The sequence below is a fragment of the Sus scrofa genome, chromosome 6 (genome assembly GCF_000003025.6).
Source record: "Sus scrofa isolate TJ Tabasco breed Duroc chromosome 6, Sscrofa11.1, whole genome shotgun sequence".
Classification (NCBI taxonomy): domain Eukaryota; kingdom Metazoa; phylum Chordata; class Mammalia; order Artiodactyla; family Suidae; genus Sus; species Sus scrofa.
The window spans coordinates 9630318-9649676 of record NC_010448.4 but is presented as its reverse complement, the minus strand read 5'-3'; the positions used below and the strand labels follow the sequence as shown (position 1 = coordinate 9649676).

The 19359-nt window shown below is 46.4% G+C and overlaps 1 protein-coding gene across 6 annotated transcripts in view; it reads left to right on the top strand.

Moving 5' to 3' along the window:
- The window catches only part of WWOX (WW domain containing oxidoreductase), a 960840-nt gene that overhangs the window by 221372 nt on the left and 720109 nt on the right, over window positions 1-19359 (top strand). The window contains exon 1 of one of the 6 annotated variants that reach the window (XM_021097058.1): window positions 12078-16974. The exons of the other annotated variants lie outside the window; for them this stretch is intronic. Within the exon in view, the coding sequence (XP_020952717.1) occupies window positions 16660-16974 (315 nt within the window). The 5' untranslated portion in view covers window positions 12078-16659. Of the gene's footprint in view, window positions 1-12077; window positions 16975-19359 lie in introns of those variants that run through there. 6 annotated transcript variants of the gene reach the window in all.

Below are 19359 nucleotides of genomic sequence, written 5' to 3'. Positions count from 1 at the left end.
TCATGAACGAATGGCAGCTCTTTGGCAGGGTGAGGAATCTACGCTGGGCTGGGAGGCCTTCTGGTGATGAGCATTCTTTGTGGTCTGGGTAGTGATAGGGCTCACTGCTTAATTCCTCTGAAAATTACATTTATATCTTCATATTGAAAGGTCCTTGCTTAAAGAAATGTGCTGTATAAATCTAGCTCATCAGATCTGTTTTCACGGAATTTCTGGCAGGGAAGATTGGATTACAAGATGAACCCGTGCTCCTGCGTCTCTGCGTGGGTAACTGCCTCTTCCCCGGGCTCTGTGTGCATGAGCACAGAACGTGTCACCGCCTGAAGCGGCTGTTGGCTTTACCACTGGTAGGAATCACTGCTTGGCACGCTGTCATGCCAGGTGGTGGAGGGTGGGCTGAAACCGCCCTCCTCCCATCCGTGCAGCCTGCGTGGAAGGGACCTCACTTTTTTTTTTTTTTTTTCCATTTTCTTTTGGCCACGCCCATGGCACATGGAAGTTCCCAGGCCAGGAATTGGACCTGAGCTGACAGCAGTGACAGTGCCAGATCCTTAACCACTAGGTCACCAGGGAGCTCTGGAGGAGACCTTGCGTTAATGAGTACCTGTGTGCCGGGCACCTACCTGCTCTTGACACGCACATCTCACCTGGAGAGCAGTAATTGAGTCACAAGCGTTCCCATCCCAGTTTCCTAAGTCACTTGTGTTCCCACATGATGGCACCTTGCTTTTTCCCTATTTAAAATAGATCAGAGCAGCCAGAATGCCAGCTCATGTCACCACCACCCCTGCCACCCCCCCACCCCCGCCCCGGAAGATGTCTTAAGACCTCTGAAAGAGCCTATTTGATGAGCCCAGACTCGAGAGTCAGACTGTATGTGTTCCTGTCTTGACCTTGTCACTCGGAAGCTGTGGGAATCCTGGAAAGCGACTTAGCTTCTCTGAGCTCTGGTTTCCCCTTGAGGACAAGGAGGTGGATACGAGTTGTGCCTCTTTTGCTGCTGGTGGAGAATACTACTTGGTGTCAGGCACCTGGAATAGCAAGAACAGTGTCTGGATGTGGGTTACCCCGTACAAGTTCATTGTCTCTGTTACTGTTGTATTCCTCTCGTGTCAGACACCTCGTGGGAGAGCAGCGAGTGCAGGGTCAGGTGTGGATCTCGGTGCCGCAGAAGTTCTGAGTGATCTCAAGCAAGCCGACCTTTCTCAGTTGTGAATGGGGGTTTGAACCCTCTTGGATGAGATGGCTAGAGTCAAAGGAGATAAAGTATGGGAGGTGCCTTGTCCCGTCTGTGACGTGGGTAGACATTCGGGAAGCGTGCCATTAATGATGTCTTCATTAATTCTGAACGCAGAATGGCCGTCAGGGTGTGGCTTTGGTAATTTTTAAAGGAAAAAGATGAGGCACTTGGCACATGCCTTTTGCTTGCATGCTTGGTTTCATCAGCTTTGTTGAGGTATAATTTATGAACAATAAAGTGCTTCCCTTTAAATATACGATTTTATGACATTTTAACAGATGCACGTTCCCATGAAAGCACCATTGCAGAGAAGAGAGAGAACATTTCCATCAGCCTGCAATGATTTCTAGGTCCTTTTCGCAGCCGGTGATGCCTGCAGTCCAGCCCGCCCTGGCTCTAGCAAACTGCTGGTCTGTGTTCTGTCACTGTTGATTAACTTGCGTTTCCTAGAATCTCACTGATGTGAAGTCAGACAGTATGTATCTTGCATTGGGCTTTTTTCACTCAGAATTCCAAGTGTGTCTCCCTCATGCCACTATGTTTATTGGTAGGTCTTTCTTTTTCCTTACTGAGTAGTATTCCTCACATGACTCTACCTCTCATTTGGCAGGGCTGTGCTAGATAGCCTGCGCTAGATGTTTGGGTTGTTTGCAGGGCTCAGCTACTGTGAGAGGATGAGAATGTGCCATAGCTGCTGGGTATAGTCACCATGCCTCTTTGTTCTCAGTTCTCGTGGGACAGTACCTTGGAGAAGAATGAATTGGTCTATAGTAGGACTTGGTTTCATGTCATAGAGGCTGGCAGGCATTTCTCCAACGTGCTTGGATCATTTCACTCTCTTGGCTGACTTTAATTATCCTATATCCTCAAGTTATGCTTGATATTGTCAGTCTTTAAAAAATTTTTTTTGGGGTGGGGTTATGTGATGGTATCTCATTGTGGTTTTATTTGACTTTGTGAAACAAATGATGATGATGACTGCTCATGGTGAACTTCAAAAATATGCTTGTTGGCCATACTTTTTCTTCTCTTTTTTTGGCGATGGCAACAACTTCATTTACATGTAAGTCACATCCTACAGTTCACCCAATGAATGGGCTCAGGTGTATCCACAGAGGTGTGCAGTTATTACTACGGTCAAGCTGTCTTTTCTAATACCTGCCTTTTTGCTCGTTCCCATCTACCCCTCCCCCAGCTCCATTTTCTTCTACCCTTTAAATTCTCTGTCCCCTACAGTCCTGTTTTTGACCTTCCTTCTCTGCCTGCATTCTTTCCTCCAGAGATTGTTCTCACCCGCAAGTTTGACCCATCGCTCTGACTCCAGTGTCTTTATGTCCATTTCTGAGTGTCCGTTCCTCGTTTGTTAGCCCCAGATTATTCACAGCTGCATGTACCTTTTGCAGGGTGCATTCAACAGGCTGTAAAGTCCCCTCGTCACCTCCTCCCACAACAGTCCCCCTCCCCAGACACATCATCACATCACCCCTGCCCATCCATCCTCTCGCCTCCTGCAGTAGGTTCCTAAGCTGCCTGGGGTTAGACATCTTTGTATCCTTCTCAGTACCACACCTAGGTAGAGTCTGGGTAGATAGCCAATGAATAAATGAACTTGTATGCATTCTGCAGATGGCCTGAAAATGGGCTTCACTTTTATATCCCTTGGAAATCAATTGCATTACGATCCTATTAAAAGTCGAGAAAAATAGTTCATGCTGCAATTCACAAGGCTACTAAACAGTTGCCCCGGCACTTTCTGATTATAATTTTGGAAATATTTCTAACCTGTGGCCTTTTTTCTTATCTCTAGTTAAAGCTTTTCTGGAAGGAATTCAATTTCCGCTTATCCTCAATGTTCCTGAAATGTTGTACGTATCTTAGAAGCAGATTCCCCATAAAACAGCGCGGATGGTGGTCTCATTCCGCTGACCAGTGGGAAAGCGCAGACCTGCAAGGACAGGACTGACACTCTCTTAAAATCAAGTCCAAGTTGTAAAGGAACATAAAACCCTCTCCTTAAAATACCTGTTTCTGCTTTCCTCCCCTAACCTACAAAGCTCATGTCTCCTTCTTTGACTATTGCTCAGCGGTGGGAACAAACTCTTAGGTCTTGAGACCACTTGAAGGTATCTTTGCTTTGTAGCTGTTTCATCTTAGCCTGGCGCAGGCCCCAAAGAGCTCCCGTATCTGTGACCATACGAGAGAGGAGAGTACGCAGAGAAGCTGGGAGTCGGAAAGCTAACTGTAACTGAGCAGTCTCTGTAATGTCGCTTAGATCCAGGAGAAGAGGGGTGGCAAGGAGCCGTGCTGACAGAAGCCTTAGGTGGTGGAGGAGGCGGACAGGTTGGCGGTAGAAAGGGAATAGGAGAAGGGTCATGGAGCAAAGGGCTGACAATCCAGAGCCTGGAGAATTGAGGAAGATGGGCAGGTATGTAACCCACATAGAAGAGCAGAAGAAAGATTTGTGTCTGGGAGGTAGGTGTGTGTGTGTGTTTGTGTGTGTAGGCGATGGAGTCATGGCTCTGTGTGTGTGTGTGTGTGTTGGGGCGGTGGCGGGTTAATGTGGCAATGGAGAGTCAGAAATCCGAGAAACAAGGAGAAGAAAATGACCCAGCAGGAGAGAGGAGAGGAAGGCAGGTGCATTCGTTTCCTGTGGCTGCTGTAACTGAATCCCGCAGACTGGGTGACTTAAGCAACAAATTGATTTTCTCACAGTTCTGGAGGCTGGGAGTCCAAGGTCAAGGTGTGGACAGGGTTGCTTCTTTCTGAGGCCTGTCGGTTTGCGGACAGCCGCCTTCCTGCTGTGTCCTCCTGTGACCTTTTTCTGGGTGTGTACACTCTTGGTGTTGCTTCTGTGTCCAGATCGCTCTTTTTGGAAGAGAGCAGTCAGTTTCGATGGCCTCATTTCACATAAGCCCCTCTTGAAAGGCCTTTTACCTCCAAACACATCACATTCTGAGCTGCAGGGTGGGGTGGGGTGGGGGTGAGGCCTTCAGCATAGGAATTCGAAGGGGACACAGTTCCACCCCTGACCGCTAGGGGGAGGCTGTAACATGTCCACGGGGAAGAGCTGGTTGTAGAAGGGCTTCTAGGTTCCTGTCTCATTGGTGTCCTGATGAGGTCACGGGAGCAGGTCATATGATCCCACTGCACCAATTATCTGGTTACATCACTTGGTGTTCTGCAGGCTGCCAGCACCCTGTCGCCACCCTTGGCTCCCGCTTAACCCTGGGGTGGCCCGCGTCCCCATGGTGCCCTCCTGTCACCCTTTGCAGATTTTCTGTCAGCCAAACCAGCTTTGTACTTAGGTTGTGATGGAAAATGTGCTTGGTGTGCAGGTGTCAGGGAGGAAATAGTGATGCCTTGGGGGTGATGAGTAGAGTTTAGGAGTAACTCTGGTCAGCCCAGTGATCCGAAAACAGTGGCTCCCAAGCTTGAGCTGTATTGATTTTTTTTAAAAAAATCAGGGCTCCCTCTCATTGTCCCGAAGACATCCCTGTTGATATTTTGGTCTGTCTTCATGGAGGTGAGTTTGTCGCTCTGCGTTATGTAACTACCATATTATGTATATGCCTGCTTCTACACATTTTTAAGCCAAAGGAGACTGTGTATTCTTTCTTACAGCCTGCTTTTGATTGAACTCGGTGATAAATTGCAAACATGTTCCCTTGCCAGTAAATGTCCTATCGTAATGTGATCCACAACGGCTAGGCAATATCCTCTCATATGGATATTAGCATACTTTTCCCTTTCAATAATCTTGTTAGAATCCCAACAGCCACTTCACAGGTTTCCATCCTTTGTGAGGTTTGTCCCAAATGATTTGTTCCCAAGAATTTTTAAAGTACATATGTTGTTGCATTGATTTTCAAGCCACTGTAAAGAGAGAACATCCACCCACCATCTAACTCATTCGTTTAAATCGTGCAATTGGGTTTTAGGGGAGCCTCTTCCCTGATCTCCATAGTGGCTGCACCGATTTGCAAGCATATGAACGGTGTGCTAGGCTTCGCTCCTCTCCACATCCTCACCAACACTTGTTATCTGTAGCCTTTTCCTTTCCTTTCCTTCCCCTGCTTTTCAGGGCCACACCCATGGCATATGGAGGTTCGCAGGCTAGGGGTCGAATCTGAGCTGTAGCTCCTGGCTTACACCACAGCCACAGCAACGCCAGATCCGAGCCTCGTCTGTGACCGACACCACAGCTCACGGCAACACTGGATCCTTAACCCACTGAGTGAGGCCAGGCATTGAACCTGCGTCCTCATGGATGCTAGTCAGATTCCTTTCCGGTAATCCACGACGGGAACTCCTGTGGCCTTTTCAAACATAGCTTTCCTGACACATTGGTTAGAGGCCATGCTTGTGCCTCTGACCTGATACTGATTGGACTGCTTACTTAAGTGGAGTCATCCTGCTTAATGGTCCCGTGCCTTAGTTCACATAGCTGTCAAATGGGGATCATAGTCATACTGTTTTTCTAGAGACACTGTGAAAACTGAACAAGTGAGGTACTTGCAACGAGTCCCTGGCATTTTTAGCTCTTAACATATGTTATCTTCATAATGCTTACTATTAAAAGTAATGTATTATTATTAATATTAGTTATTATTAGTGTTTATACTAATTTTAGATGGTCATTAATAACTGAATTATTAATTACTATTGATAATTAAAGTATTTAACTTGATTAAAGAATATTTCTAATATTTAAGTACGCTTTCTAATATTAAGGCTTCAGTGTTGCACTTAAGCCACTCTTATTATCAGAAGCCCTGTCACCGTCATCACCATCACTGATCTGTGTATGGCTGCTGCAGGGGCTGTTGAGAATGTTCGAGAGAGAAACCCATGAAATAATGGGACGGAGGATTTGCACAGTAAAACAACTGTTTATCCTCTTAACATAGCAAGTGGAGGGCTTGCATTTTGCAGAATCGTAGTGTTTGGAAAATGAATCCTGAGATTGAATATGTTTGGGCAAAATGACAGAGTGAAATTATGGCAACTGCTTTACTGCATGACTTCTTGAAACTTCTGGTTTTTCCAACATGCATGCCTGTCTAAAGTGGATATATTGGTTACAATTTCTCAGATGACTTTTTTTTTTTTTTTTTTTGGTGGGAAGGCGCCTGCCCAACCCCTTCTGGCCCCTGGTGTGCGGGGTTAGACATGGCTGGGGCGGAAGACTGAGTGTGCTGCTATTTCTCTAGTTTGAAAAGATACTGCATCTTGCGGAACGGGGGATGCGGGAGGGGCTGGCCGATACTCAGAGTCGCCTGCGATCCTTGGTCCTGGCTGCCCTGCCCTCATCCTTGTGAACCTGCGTGGCAGTCGCAGGTTATGAGCCAGGCCTCAGAAGCGGAAGAGGGCATCGCGGCTCTGGAGTTACCCTATGGTTGTTTCTCCTCTTTATTCTTTTCCTCTGTGTCTTAACACTGGCGGGCCATCTGGAGAGATTCCTCCTGCACTGACTTGTTTCCATGTGGGGAAAATAAGACATTTTCCCCATGAAGCCCTGGAGGCTGAGGCCCAGGTTGCCGCTGAGAAGGTCCCTGCACTGGGGAAGGGTTGAGCAGGAGCGATTCCTGTCCCCAGCAAAGATGGCTCTAGGTTACCAGGAGGCAGGGGCCGCAGGATAGTCCCCCCAAACTGCTCCTTTAAGCCCCTCCACATTTTTGTGCCCCTGGAGTCCGGGAAGAGCAGGAATAATCCTGCAGAAACCAGGACATGTGGTCACGTGGTTGGGGAAACGTAAGAAGCTGCGAGAGGCCTGGCGGCTTCCGTTGAACTGTGCCCATAAAGTGGGCCTGGCTGGCGGGGGTCGGGGTGGGGCTGAGGGACATCACTGTTAGGGGGAGGCTGAGAGGCGGGTCTGTTTCCAGAATGTTTGAGGAAGCCGGAATGTTTCAAGAAGCATCCTGCTTCCGCCTCAGCTCACAATGTTTAACAGCCGTATATGGCAGGGGTCCTGACTCATCCATTAGAACAGATGCTGGCTCTAAACTGTGTGCACCTGGTGAATATTAGCCCTGCTTCTTTGTTTGGCTGTTTTTATTTGTGTTTACTCTCTTAAAACATAGACCCAGGGTCCAGAACACAGGTATCTGATGGCATCACTTCAGCATCAGCCACAGCATGAGAGTCAGGAAGACAATAGAGAGTGGTGGGGATTGTGGCAAACAAGAGGGGCCACATTCCAGACAGCTGTGGCTCAGCCCATCTGCTTGTTGCAATGTGAGCAAGAAGGCTGGGTGTTGCCTTTTATCTCTCCATTTTTCTTTTCTTTTTTTAATTTTTTTGTTTTTTCGTCTTTCTGTCCTTTCCAGGGCTGCACCCACAGCATATGGAGGTTCCCAGGCGAAGGGCCTAATCGGAGCTGTAGCCACCGGCCTACGCCACAGCCACAGCAATGCCAAATCCCAGCCACGTCTGTGACCTACACCACAGCTCGCGGCAACGCCAGATCCTTAACCCACTGAGCGGGGCCAGGGATCAAACCTGCAACCTCATGATTCCCAGTCGGATTTGTTTCTGCTGAGCCGCGACAGGAACTCCGTCTCTCCATTTTTCAAGAGGAGCCAGAGACTTTGATTTGCAACATGAAATCCCCCATTAAAAACGCATTCCTTTCTGATTTGTGAAATCTCACAAGCTGAGTGGCTTAAATCTACGCTAGGTATTAACATCACTGCTGGAGGTCAGGTGTCAGAAATGGGTCCCCCAGGCTAAAGCCAGTGTGTGGGTCGGGCCACCTTCCTTTCTAGAGGCTCCAGGGGAGAATCCATTTCCTTTCCTTTGCCGGCTTCTAGAGGCTCCTGCATTGTTGGGGTCATGGCCCCTTCCTTCACCTTCCAAGTCAGCAGTGGCTGGTCCAGCCCTTCAGCATCTCACCTCTTCACTTCTGTCCTCTGCCTCTTGCTGCTCTTAAGGAGCCTGTGATTCCACTGGGCCCACTTGATAATCCAGGATAATCTCCCTATTGGGAGGTCAGCTGATTGGCAACTTTAATTCCATATGCAACCTTTATTCCCCTTTGCCGTGTAACCTGTCATAGTCAGAGGTTCCAGGGATTAGGATGCAGGTGTCTTTGGTGGGTTGGGGGCGTCATTCTGCACCCTGCCCCCCCCCATACCCATAGTGCACATACCTCTTAAAGAGTGCCAAGTCTTAAATTTGTCCTGTATCCTCCTAATGTCTAACAGAGTACATAGATCTTTCTGGCGTGGTTGATGGTTGAGTGTCTGCCCTACAAAGAAATTGGATAGCAGTGTAGCAAAGTGATTAATCATAATTGTGGACTTTGAGTTTATTTTATTTTTCAGAGATTAAAAAATTTTTTTTTTCTTTACTTCCCTCGCTTAACTGAAAAGCAGTCTTTGGAGTTATCTGGACTGGGTCATTTATTCCTATTTGTCCTTTTCTAAAACAGTCCCTCGACCCAAGATCTTTGGATGAGGGATAAGGTAAAGAATGCCTCTTTTCCCGCCATCTTCCTTTTACCCATGGTCGACCTATCCAGCCTGCCTGCCTGCCTGCCTGGGAACCCCCATTCCTTTCCTCACCCTTTCATCCTGTCCTCCATCCATCGAGTCAGACGTCTTGATTTTTTGCAGAGGATTTGAAGTTGCTTGTGTAAGATCCATGTATAATCTCACAAGAGGGAAGGGACCCAGATGGGGACGTCAGGGTTCAGAGGCAGTCAGGTAGGTCCAAGCAGGAGGCATCTTCCAAATGTCTTGGCCATGACTTTGTGAGCAGATGCTCCATCTGGGCTGGGGCGTTGTTTCCTGCGACCCACCCCTAGGGTCCCATGGAGGTGGGGCGGGGGACACAGCACACTGATGGGGGAGGATGAGTCACCTGACAGTGGTGCCACTCGTGAGACATCCAGTCCGTAGTCACCTTTCTGCCCTTCGTCCTGCCTGAGAGCTAGTGGGCAGGAAGAGCAACCCAGAGTCTCTCAGTCTGTGCTGTATCCACGGTCGGTCTAAAGCAGGAGAGGGCATTTGCTGATGCTCAGAGACTTGGGGGTAGTAAAGCCCTCTTGGCTTTTATTTGGGGGTATTGCCGAGAACAAGAAAGGCAGCTCTCTGTCCTCATGCATCACAGTCTGCGGCCGACTTTTGGCAGGAAGTGGACAACTTCCTGAGGGCGCAGTGCCCTCAGCCCATGCAGCCCGAATCCCCTGCGCGTTCCGCAAGGTCAGCAGCTCCCGGGTGCTGCCTGGGCTCCCACGGCTCTCCCTTCACCCGGTGCCCTTGATGCGGTGCCCGACTTGTCAGGATCCTCGTAAAACTCCTCAGTGATGACTGCTTCTGTTCTCTGTATTTCCTTAAGTGAACATCTGTCTAATTGTTCACCTCCATTGCTTTAGTGCTTTCCTCATGCTTTCTCTCTTTCCAGACAATAAACTTTATTTTCTTCATAAGAATTCAGTCTACGCAAGAGTATTAGGCAGCTTGTTTGCACCTTTTAATTTCTGGATGGTTTCCAGGAAGGCTTCTCACAGCGGTTCCAATGGATTCATCTGTGAATCGCGGAAGACAATGCGGCATTGTGTTTGGGTTTTTATCAGTTACCTTCTGTTTGTAAACATCTGTTGGGGGGTGTTGGCTGCTGTCCACCCCGCACCCTCCACCCCCACCAGAAATAAAGGGGCTCATCTCTTTTTGCCTGGCGTAGGGATAAGTCAGAGCGTGGGCGGATGATTTTCATTTTGATTTTGGAGGAGTCAGGTGCACAGGTACACGCCTGTTTCACCGAAACCCGTGGACTTTGCACATATTGCAGAATGGCCTCGGACGGGGAGTCAGGAGCTTTATCATTTCATTAATGGCTGTGAAGCCTGGTAATCCGCTCATCATTGCAGTTCCATTTCGGCGCTGTTTTTGATGATGTATTGAAAAACTGTGTAAGCCAGCAACTATGATGGGAAGACATTTCCATGTTTGAAGAGACCATTATTTTTCAGATGCATAAAACTACTCAGCAAGCCACTTTCTTTTTGCTTTTTATTGCCTTCTGTCCTTAAACTTTCTGAATTATCTATTCTTCGGTCTTTGCCAACAAATACACGTTTTTGTTTTTTGACCTCAGTGTACACATGTTCTTATTTAAACTCTGGAAACTGTTTAAATGTTTTTCATAATTAAGGGGTAGGTCCCCCTCCAGTTCTGTACAGTTACGTTTATGTTTTTTTCCTTTTCATGTTTTTGTTTTGTCTTATAAGGCCTGTGTTTTGTTTTGTTTTGTTTTGTTTTTTTTAAAAAAACCTTTTGATTATGGAAACTTCAAATATATTCAAAAGTGAAGGGGACAGAATGATAACCCTCATATGCTTATCACCCTTCTCCAACACATAGGAAACCGGCTTTCCCTCTCCAGTCATTGTTCGTGTGTGTGTGTGTGCATGTGTGCATAAATATGTGTTATGTGCGTATGTGTGGTGTGTGTATACACGCATATATGTATGTTTTCTCTGGTGTTATGTTATATGTTGGTTTATCTTCATGTGTTCAAATCAAATTTTGTTTAAATAAGAGTAAAACCCATCTAAGTAGTGAAGATTCAAAATTCCTTAAAGAGGAATTCTCCACCGGTCAAGCAGATTAAGGATCCAGCGTGGTCACTGCTGAGGCACTGGTTCCATCCCTGGCCCCATAATTTCTGAATGCTGCTGGTGCAGCGAAAAAAAAAAAAAAAAAAAAAAGCCAAACTCTATAATGCACTGCTTGATTTTCTCGTGGATCGTGGACATGTGAGAGAATCTTAGTCCCCAGGCAGGGTGGGCAGAGGCACTGTGCATCTCCCATTTATTCTAAGTCTTGCTGCGCGGAACCTCGTCTCCAGGGCTGTGAGCAAAGCAGAAGTAGGGGCAGGGCAGTGCGGCCAAGAGGTGCTCTGTGAACGGCCACCATGTGGGAGTAAAAGTCCCCATGCATGGCATGCCACATGAGTTGGGCACTTTGCCCAGTCAGAGGTTACATGGCTGATTTCTAAATGCAGCTTGACTCTGCGGCTGTGTATATCTTTGCCTTGATTCCATCTGCATTTTCTGAAACCCGATAATAGAGATACAGGAAGGGGTTTTTAGAAGTTTGATGAAGGGGTACAGTCAGAGAAAGCAGACTGGCCCCTCGTTTGAATCAGGGCACAAAAGTTCCTGATGTTTGAGAATACTACTTGGGACAGGAAGCACATGGGTGCTCAGGGGTCCTCAGGATGGTGTTGCTATGACAACGTGGAAGTTGCTGGTAGAAAAAAGAATGCTCGCTTCTGCAGAGACCATACTTGGGGAAGACCAAGCCTAGCCCTCTTTCCCAACACACACACACACACACACACACACACACACACACGAACACGTGGCAGTGGAAAGATAGGGAACCTCCACAGAGCCACGTTCTTCCTCTGCACGTGACCACCTCTGTGCCCATTAGCTGTTGTATTTCAGCTGATTAAGTCAGTGTGTATCAGAGGGTGGCTTGGTGCCTTCACCCTGTAACCTCTCTGAAGCACTGCCTTTGTGATGTTATCATAATCCTGATTTGGGGAATAGGCTTGGGCATAATCAGAATGTACCCTGGGACACATTTATGGAATGTTTGTTCTATGCTAAATATTTTCTTATTTGTTTATTTGTTTTTATGGGCTACACCCACGGCATACGGAAATTTCTAGGCTAGGGGTTGAATCGAGGTGCAACTGCTGGCCTACACCAGAGCCCAGCAACATGGGGTCCAAGCCGCATCTGTGATCTACACCACAGCTCACAGCAGTGCCGTATCCTTCATCCACTGAGTGGGGCCAGGGATCGAACCTGAATCCTCATAGATACTAGTCAGATTCGTTTCCCCTGATCCTCAACGGGAACTCCCTATGCTAAATATTTTCATATGGGCTGTGCTTCATACTCACCACAGCCTTGTGGGATTGGAGATCCTATAGTTGTTGTTGTTGTTGTTTTATTGTTACTACTATCAGTATTAGCTACGGTTACTGATCACCTCTGCACGCAGGCACTTGCTAAGTGCTCTGTGCTCATACTGAATGCCTGAGTGCTCTTGCCGAGTGTGTGTAATGATGCCATTTCCCTGGTCTCAGAGTTTGCTGGATTTCCCAGCATCACGGAGCCCGTTGTGGTAGAGCTCAGGTTCGAACTTGGTCAGTCCTGGTTCCTCTGCCTGTGGTTTCTGACCTCTGGGATGAAGAATGCTCATCCTCATCCTTGCTTATTCTTCTCTCTGTCGCTCCTGCACTGGGGGATTTGTTTCCCCGAGGCCTTGAGTTAGTTGTATGTGAGGGCTGGCAGAGGACACAGGCAAGCACCACATGCAAGGTTAACCTTTTTCTTTTTCTGGTTACTTTTTTTTTCCCCCCAGTGAGTAGCTATTATCTTCTAATAACTTTTAAAGGAGTACAATCTGTTAAAAATACCGAATCACAATGCAGCACAGCTGAAACTAATACTGTATATCAACTATACTTCTGTTTTAAAAAAGCTGCAGTGGAATGAATTTTGTGTAAAATGAACTACTTAATATTTAAAAAAAATGACACCCACGGTAAAATTTCAAGTAGCAGAGAAACATCAATCCTTTCAGACGTCCATTACCCGTCAGTCCTTCTACCAAAAGATAATCTCTGGTGTGTTCTTCCAGGAAATAATGCCCATGCCAGCTGAAAAGTCCTTCATGTATATTATATATTCCCGTGAAATACATGTCTATTTCATGGAATTAGAATTCTGCTACTTAATTTTTTTTCCTGATGGAAAAATGACATTGTTACTTTGACCAACTTCATAATTATATTTATGCACACGCACATAAGGAGTAAGGACTTCAGAACCTCAGAAGCAATCACTGTTAACCTTGTGTGTCTCTTTGTGTGTTTTTAAAATTTGAATATGTTTATCCCTGTTTCTTAAAATTGCAGTCACACTGTAGCCTGATCTTGTTTTTTTTCCTGACATTTTGGCCGTCTTTTCATATCAACAAACACTCTTTGCCAGTGCAGTTCTAGTGATTCTACCTCACGCCTTCATAACTTATTAAATGAATCCCTTATTCCTGCGCACAGATGCTGTTTTCAATTTTTCACAGTCACCAGCAATGCTGCTGATTTACCTGTGCCAAGTGAGGCTTTTAAATGTAAATCGATCATTCTTTTTCAGGATGGTTGTTCCCATTTACACTTTTTTTTTTTTCCCCAGCAGCGGCTGAGGATCTCTTTTCCCATACTTTGACCATCCCTGTGTATTTATGATTTTCTAATGATTTGCATTACTTGCTGAATGAGCCTATATGTGATTGATAATGGAGAGCACTTGTCCCAGTATGCATCTCAATTTTAAAAATACATCGAACAACTCGGAACATTTCACATAAAAACCTTTAAAGCTCTCGGGCTGCTCCGTAAGGTAGGGTGTACAAATTGAGTTTTTTGCTGTGCTTAATCCTTATTAAAGCACTGATCATTAGGGCCCCAAAACTGCTCTAAGGAGAGCACTTAGAGAATATAAGGGATCAATAGTTGATGCTTAAGAAAGAAATGAAACAAATTTTTGTTTGTTTTAAACCCACCTTGGGGCCAAGGGATAGACTTACAATGAGTTAGATGGTAAGTTTCTCAGCATTTCATAGTTTGTATGCTGAAATATGAGTTTAAAAAAACGTACGTGCCGAGACCAGCTCAGCAGGATGGGGCTGAAGAATGGGTGCTATGGAACTTCAGGAAAAAAAGTTAACATAAAACAAGACACAGAGACATTTATCTTAAGTAAAGGTGGGAACTGGGGGACTCAAGGTCTCAGGGACCAAGAGCCCCGCCTCAAGAAACCACACTGCTTTTATTGTGCTCTCCAGGATTAGGTCAGCGAAAGGGGGTAGTAGGTGCAGGATATAGGGGGTTTTTTTTATTACTATTTTAAAAGTCACTTAGCTGGTAAATGGTTAAACTTTTACTCTAAACTATAGGCATTTAAGAATCATTAGAATTTGAGTTAGCTATCTATGCACAGCATTTCAGAGAATCCTCACTGTGCTTCTACATGCCTATTTGTGGCGACCCTGGATGCCTAGGTTTGCACCTTGGTTCTCTTTTCTAAGGCATATTCTGTTAAGGACCACTCATAAACCATTTGGTCATGAGGTTCCTCTTTCTTTTATTCTTTAGAGGACATATCATGCTTGTGCAAAGGGCGTGCATTCGGCACAGGTCCGGTGCGCCTAGTCCATTGTATTATGTCCACATTCAGCTGACCCCGCGAATAACCCATGCCCTTAGGTCTTTGTTCTTAAGTCATTTTCCATCACCGAGACTGATTCTCAAGCAGGAAGACAGGACGAAGGAAGGACAAGATGGAGTTTTCAGCAAAGAGGCTAAGAAAATATTATAAAGACATGTATCGCAACACCTACGTATCTTTCATTCAACTCACAAACTACAGAGATGCACATACGTTATTTTTTTAATAACTTGAATTTTAAATGAGGGGAAAAACAGTGCATGTCAGGCTGTGATTTTAAGATGCTGGTAATTTGATATGAGAAACACATGAGGAGGCAGAGACTCTGCTAGATTCCAGTTTCCCACCGTGGAAGACCAGCAGGATCAAGCCTTAGTGATCAGGGTGCACTTCCTGGAAGAGGTGACCATGACTTTGATTTTGGTTTGATGCTGGCAGTAGCACAGGGACCTAATGTCGTCAACGGAATATCCTTAGTATTCCGGGACCGGGTCAGTGCTCAGGTTGTTAACTTCCCTTGCTTCAGTATCCAGTCATTACGAGATACTTTTAAGTGAGCTTAGTTCTCAGATTTTTGGATTTTAGGGTTCAGTAAACTTTTGCAAAAGAAAACAAAAAATGACACCAGCGTAGGCTTGCCAAAGTGGTTCCCCCCGCCACCCCAAGAAGGACACTAACAAAACAACCACCAAAAAATCAACACAGAGTAACAACATGCCTTTCTCAACAATCCACACTACTTTGTAAAATAAGAGGTATTTTAAGTACGGAACACCCATTCCAAAGGATGGTCCTTTCATTTTACTTTATTAACTTTTTTCCAGAGTAATTTTAGGCTACGTAGAAATCAAAAAATGCACAGAAAGTTTACCTACACTCCCTTAATTTTAACAACTCACTTAACCATAATACACGGATCAAAACTAGGAAACTGATGTTAATTAGTATATGATATGAACTATATCACGTTGCTCAGATTTTACCAGTTTTCCATCAGCTGCTTTTTAGTGCAGGATCTGGTCCAGGACCCATCTCTTCTTTGTGTGTCTCTGTGGTCGCCTCCAGTTTGAGACACTCCTCTTTCCTTTCCTGTCCTTTCTGATATTGAGACTTCGGCACATCAGATATTGGCTCATGATTACTTGCCTGAAAGCGAATTTTGGCAAGAGCATCCTCGAAATGCTGTAATATCCTTCTGAGTGCCGCATGTCGGGCAGTACGTGATGCCGGTATGTCTTTCCCCACTGACATGAGTGGGAATGCCCTCTTGATCATTTGGTGAAGGGGATGTCTGTGGAGTTTCTCCGACATGGTGTTACTAATTTTTTCTTTGTAACATGTAAATTTGAGGGGCGATGCTTTGAGATGATGCTGAACTTCTCTTTCTCCTTAGACATCCGCACACCGCCCTTTTGACATCCCCGAGCAGGTCTTGACTGCAGCCGTTATTCCTCCAGTGGTTGCCTACTGGCGATTTTGTATTTCTTACCTTGCTTTCTATATTGATAAAATGGAATTCCTCTGAAGAAAGATCTATCCCTTCTCCATGAAGCGTTGATGGATTCAGTTATTTTATTAATAGTGGTATAGATTGATGGGGCTGTGTTTTAGTCTGTAGTTTGTTATCCAGTCACCGCAGTATTCGGCATGTTGCCCACTGCTGTAGCTTGGGTGGGACCATCGTTAGAACCTTTTTCTGGTTGCTTCTGTGACGGACTGTCCTGATCGAGTGGAGTTCCCTTCTCCCCAAATTCCTCCTTGCTCCCCTCCTTGGATTGTGTGCCGCCTGGGCTGGTGAGAGCAGAAGCCTGGTACTGGGGACACCCTGGCCTGGGGTGCGGAAGGGAACCCAGGGGAGCACGCATAGTGCTGCGTCTGTGTCTTATCCCCCGACCCCCTTAAGTGAAGACATGGGAAGTGGGGGTGGGGATGTGGATTAGGACGAAGAATGAACTGTCCTGGTATTGCAGGAAAGGCACTTCTTTCTTTGAGAGTTGGAAAGGGCTTGGGGTTTTCCAGGGAGCAGCCCCAGCTGAAAAATAATAGACATAGTTTGTGGAGAATTTCCCGTATGCCTGGCAGGTGCTGGGCCGTGCAGGCTATAGGCATCATCTGATCTAACCTCCCACAGTCTTACTGAGAAGCAGGTGTTCATCTTACACTTCCGCTGATGGGAAAAGTGAGGTGCCAGGGTTCCAAGAGGTCAGAACACATTAAGGAGGTGGTGGAGTCAGGATGTTTTCTCGTTCCCTGGACCCAAGCGTCTGTCACTGCTTGTCACAGCGGCCGCCTCCTCAGTGTCCTGGGTGGTGAGTCCCAGTGTAAGGGGGGAGCCCCTGCCTGCCCTCTGATGACAGGGCCACCCCAGCCACTGCCCACTACAGCAGTCTTCTCTCTCCGTTCTCAGGAACGCAGAACCACCTTCCGTGTGGTTGTCCTGGGATGGTGTGTGCGCACGCACATCTGCAGTATCTCACCCTTCCATGTAAGTTGTGCATTAGAATATGTTTATGTATTCCTGTTGTATCTTTCTAAAATCTTGCTTTTGGAGAGTGAGAGTGTGGGGAGGTGTAAGTTGCAGTGATTTCCCGAAAGAAGCCGGCGTCGTAGAAGGGAAAGCGTTCTTGTTCCTGCCGAGTCTGCTTGGCCAGCATCACGTGTTTGATTCTGCGTGCCCTCTTGTCTGTACCGTCCCTCAACCTATGGGACAAAGGATTGGGCTCTGGGAACCATCTTGGCAACACCAAACCCTCCGGCTCACAGCCCAGAGAATGGAGGCTCCCAGCTGGGCAGGAACGTGCCCCAGGTCACAGGGGGAGTTAAGGGTAGAGCCTGACGGGGAAGCAGGGGTGTGGATGCCAGGCCGCCGTGCTGCCATCTTGCCCTGGTGCCCCCTCAGGAATGCCTGTCCCTACTGCCGACGTCTGACTGACCACGTGGATGAAAGAAATACTTTGGAATGGGCTCTTAGTGATAAACGTCTACATTTTCTCTTGGCCCCCCGCCAAGTGCCCCCTCTCAGTCTTGGTTCCAAGGTTGAACGTTCCTTTGAGTTAGTGACCTTGCCCTTCTTGGCCTGTGGATGTCGCTCTCCATCCACTAGTCTCCTTTCCAGGGACCGTGTTTGTAGCAAAGACTATAATTTTATTTTGGGTTTGGATGTAGTGATTACATTTTAGCTCCCGGTATATTTTCTTACCTGTCAGAGCCATTAAATTTATTTTAATAGTTACTCTACCCTCCTGATAGCCAGTAAAGGGGGAATTGGATATTGTCTATCAATTGGCTAGTCTGCGAACTAAGGCTGTGTCTAATTATAAGGCATTGATATCGGTTCTGATTTATTAACCATTTACTGTGCTTCAGAGAAGGTAGCATTTTTAGTAGCACTGCTCAGGCTGGATGCAGCTTTCCGGGAGGGCAGGGCGCCTGGAATATCACTGATCTTACAGTTATTACTTTGTGTCATATATAATCTTGTTTTTTCCCTGCAAGAAATAAATCTTTGGGACTCCCTGGGAGAAAAAAAAAAAAAAAGAAAAAAAGAAAAAAAAAACACACACACACATTTGTGGTTATAGTATAATAAAAATAAACCGTTTGTCGTGACTGCAGCTGACATTTATCAGCCTGTTTGTGGGTGCTCTTTCTCTCTCTCTATAATACGGAACATAATTTGTCACTTTGTAAATACATTCCAGTCTAAATCCCTGCCAGCATCTGTTAGTGTTTGAAGGATTAATGTGCTACCCTGTGTGTGTCTGCAGTTGCAGGGAACACTGTAGTATATGATTATGGATCTCGAGAGGACTGGAGAGTGGGTATTTTCTCTGCTTTTTCCTATACATGTGGTCTTTCTGGGCCTTTTCCTGATTTTTCTCGTCCTTTCCCTGTTCTCCATAGATGCTTGGAATTGCATCCTGTGCAAGGATTCTGCTAGTCCTTGATATTCATAGAAACGGTCCCAGTAATTGTAGTTTATATACACCATGGATGAACAGGGGCAGATAATTCAGGGTGGATTAGACCTGGGTTCACATCTTCCCTTCATCTGACTTATGACCTCGTCAGTTCATTTCCATTTATTCATTTACACAATGGAGATGCCAGTACCTACCTCTTAAAGGCTACTGAGCCTTGGAGTTCCCTGGTGGTTCAGCAAGTTAAGGGTCCAGCGTTGTCCCTGTTGTGGTTCAGGTCACTGGCGTGAAGTGGGTTCCATCCCTGGTGCCACAGCCTCCACATGCTATTCAGGTGTGGCCAAAAAATAAGTTAAAAAAAAAAAAAAAAAAAAAGGCAAGGCACTCAGGGTGAAGAAGGAAGTCCTATGCTGATGCCGAGCGCCCAGTGCAGCGCCTGGCCAAGAGCAGGTGGTGGGGCTGTACCATTTTTCATCATCGGCAGCGCATTCCATGAGATTGCTGCTCTTCACACAGTCCAGGAGACCGAGAGTGTCCGTTGGAGATCCCGGTGCCATGAGCCCGCTGGTGGCTGTGAATCTGTCCTGTTTTTCATCTTTTCTTCTTAGCGGGATTTGTATTTGTTTTGAAATACTGATATCCCTGTAAATCAGATGCCTGGGGGTTCTTGGCCCAGAGAACATTTTGCCGGCAAGGGACTGTGGTTGTCCACAAGGCTTGGTCTTGCCTGCTGGCGACATTGAGGGACGTAAACCCCTCACCATTGGCAGAGTGGTCCAGGCTCTTGTTGGAAGGGCCATCCTTGCTCTCCCCAGCAGACGGCGTGAATCCCCCAGAATCATGATAATGTGGCGGGTAATTCTTATTACTTTACGGAATGGCTATGGTCTCTCAATTGCCCGTAATCTACAGCCATCATTTGGATGGGAAAAATCCCAGGACATGAAAGC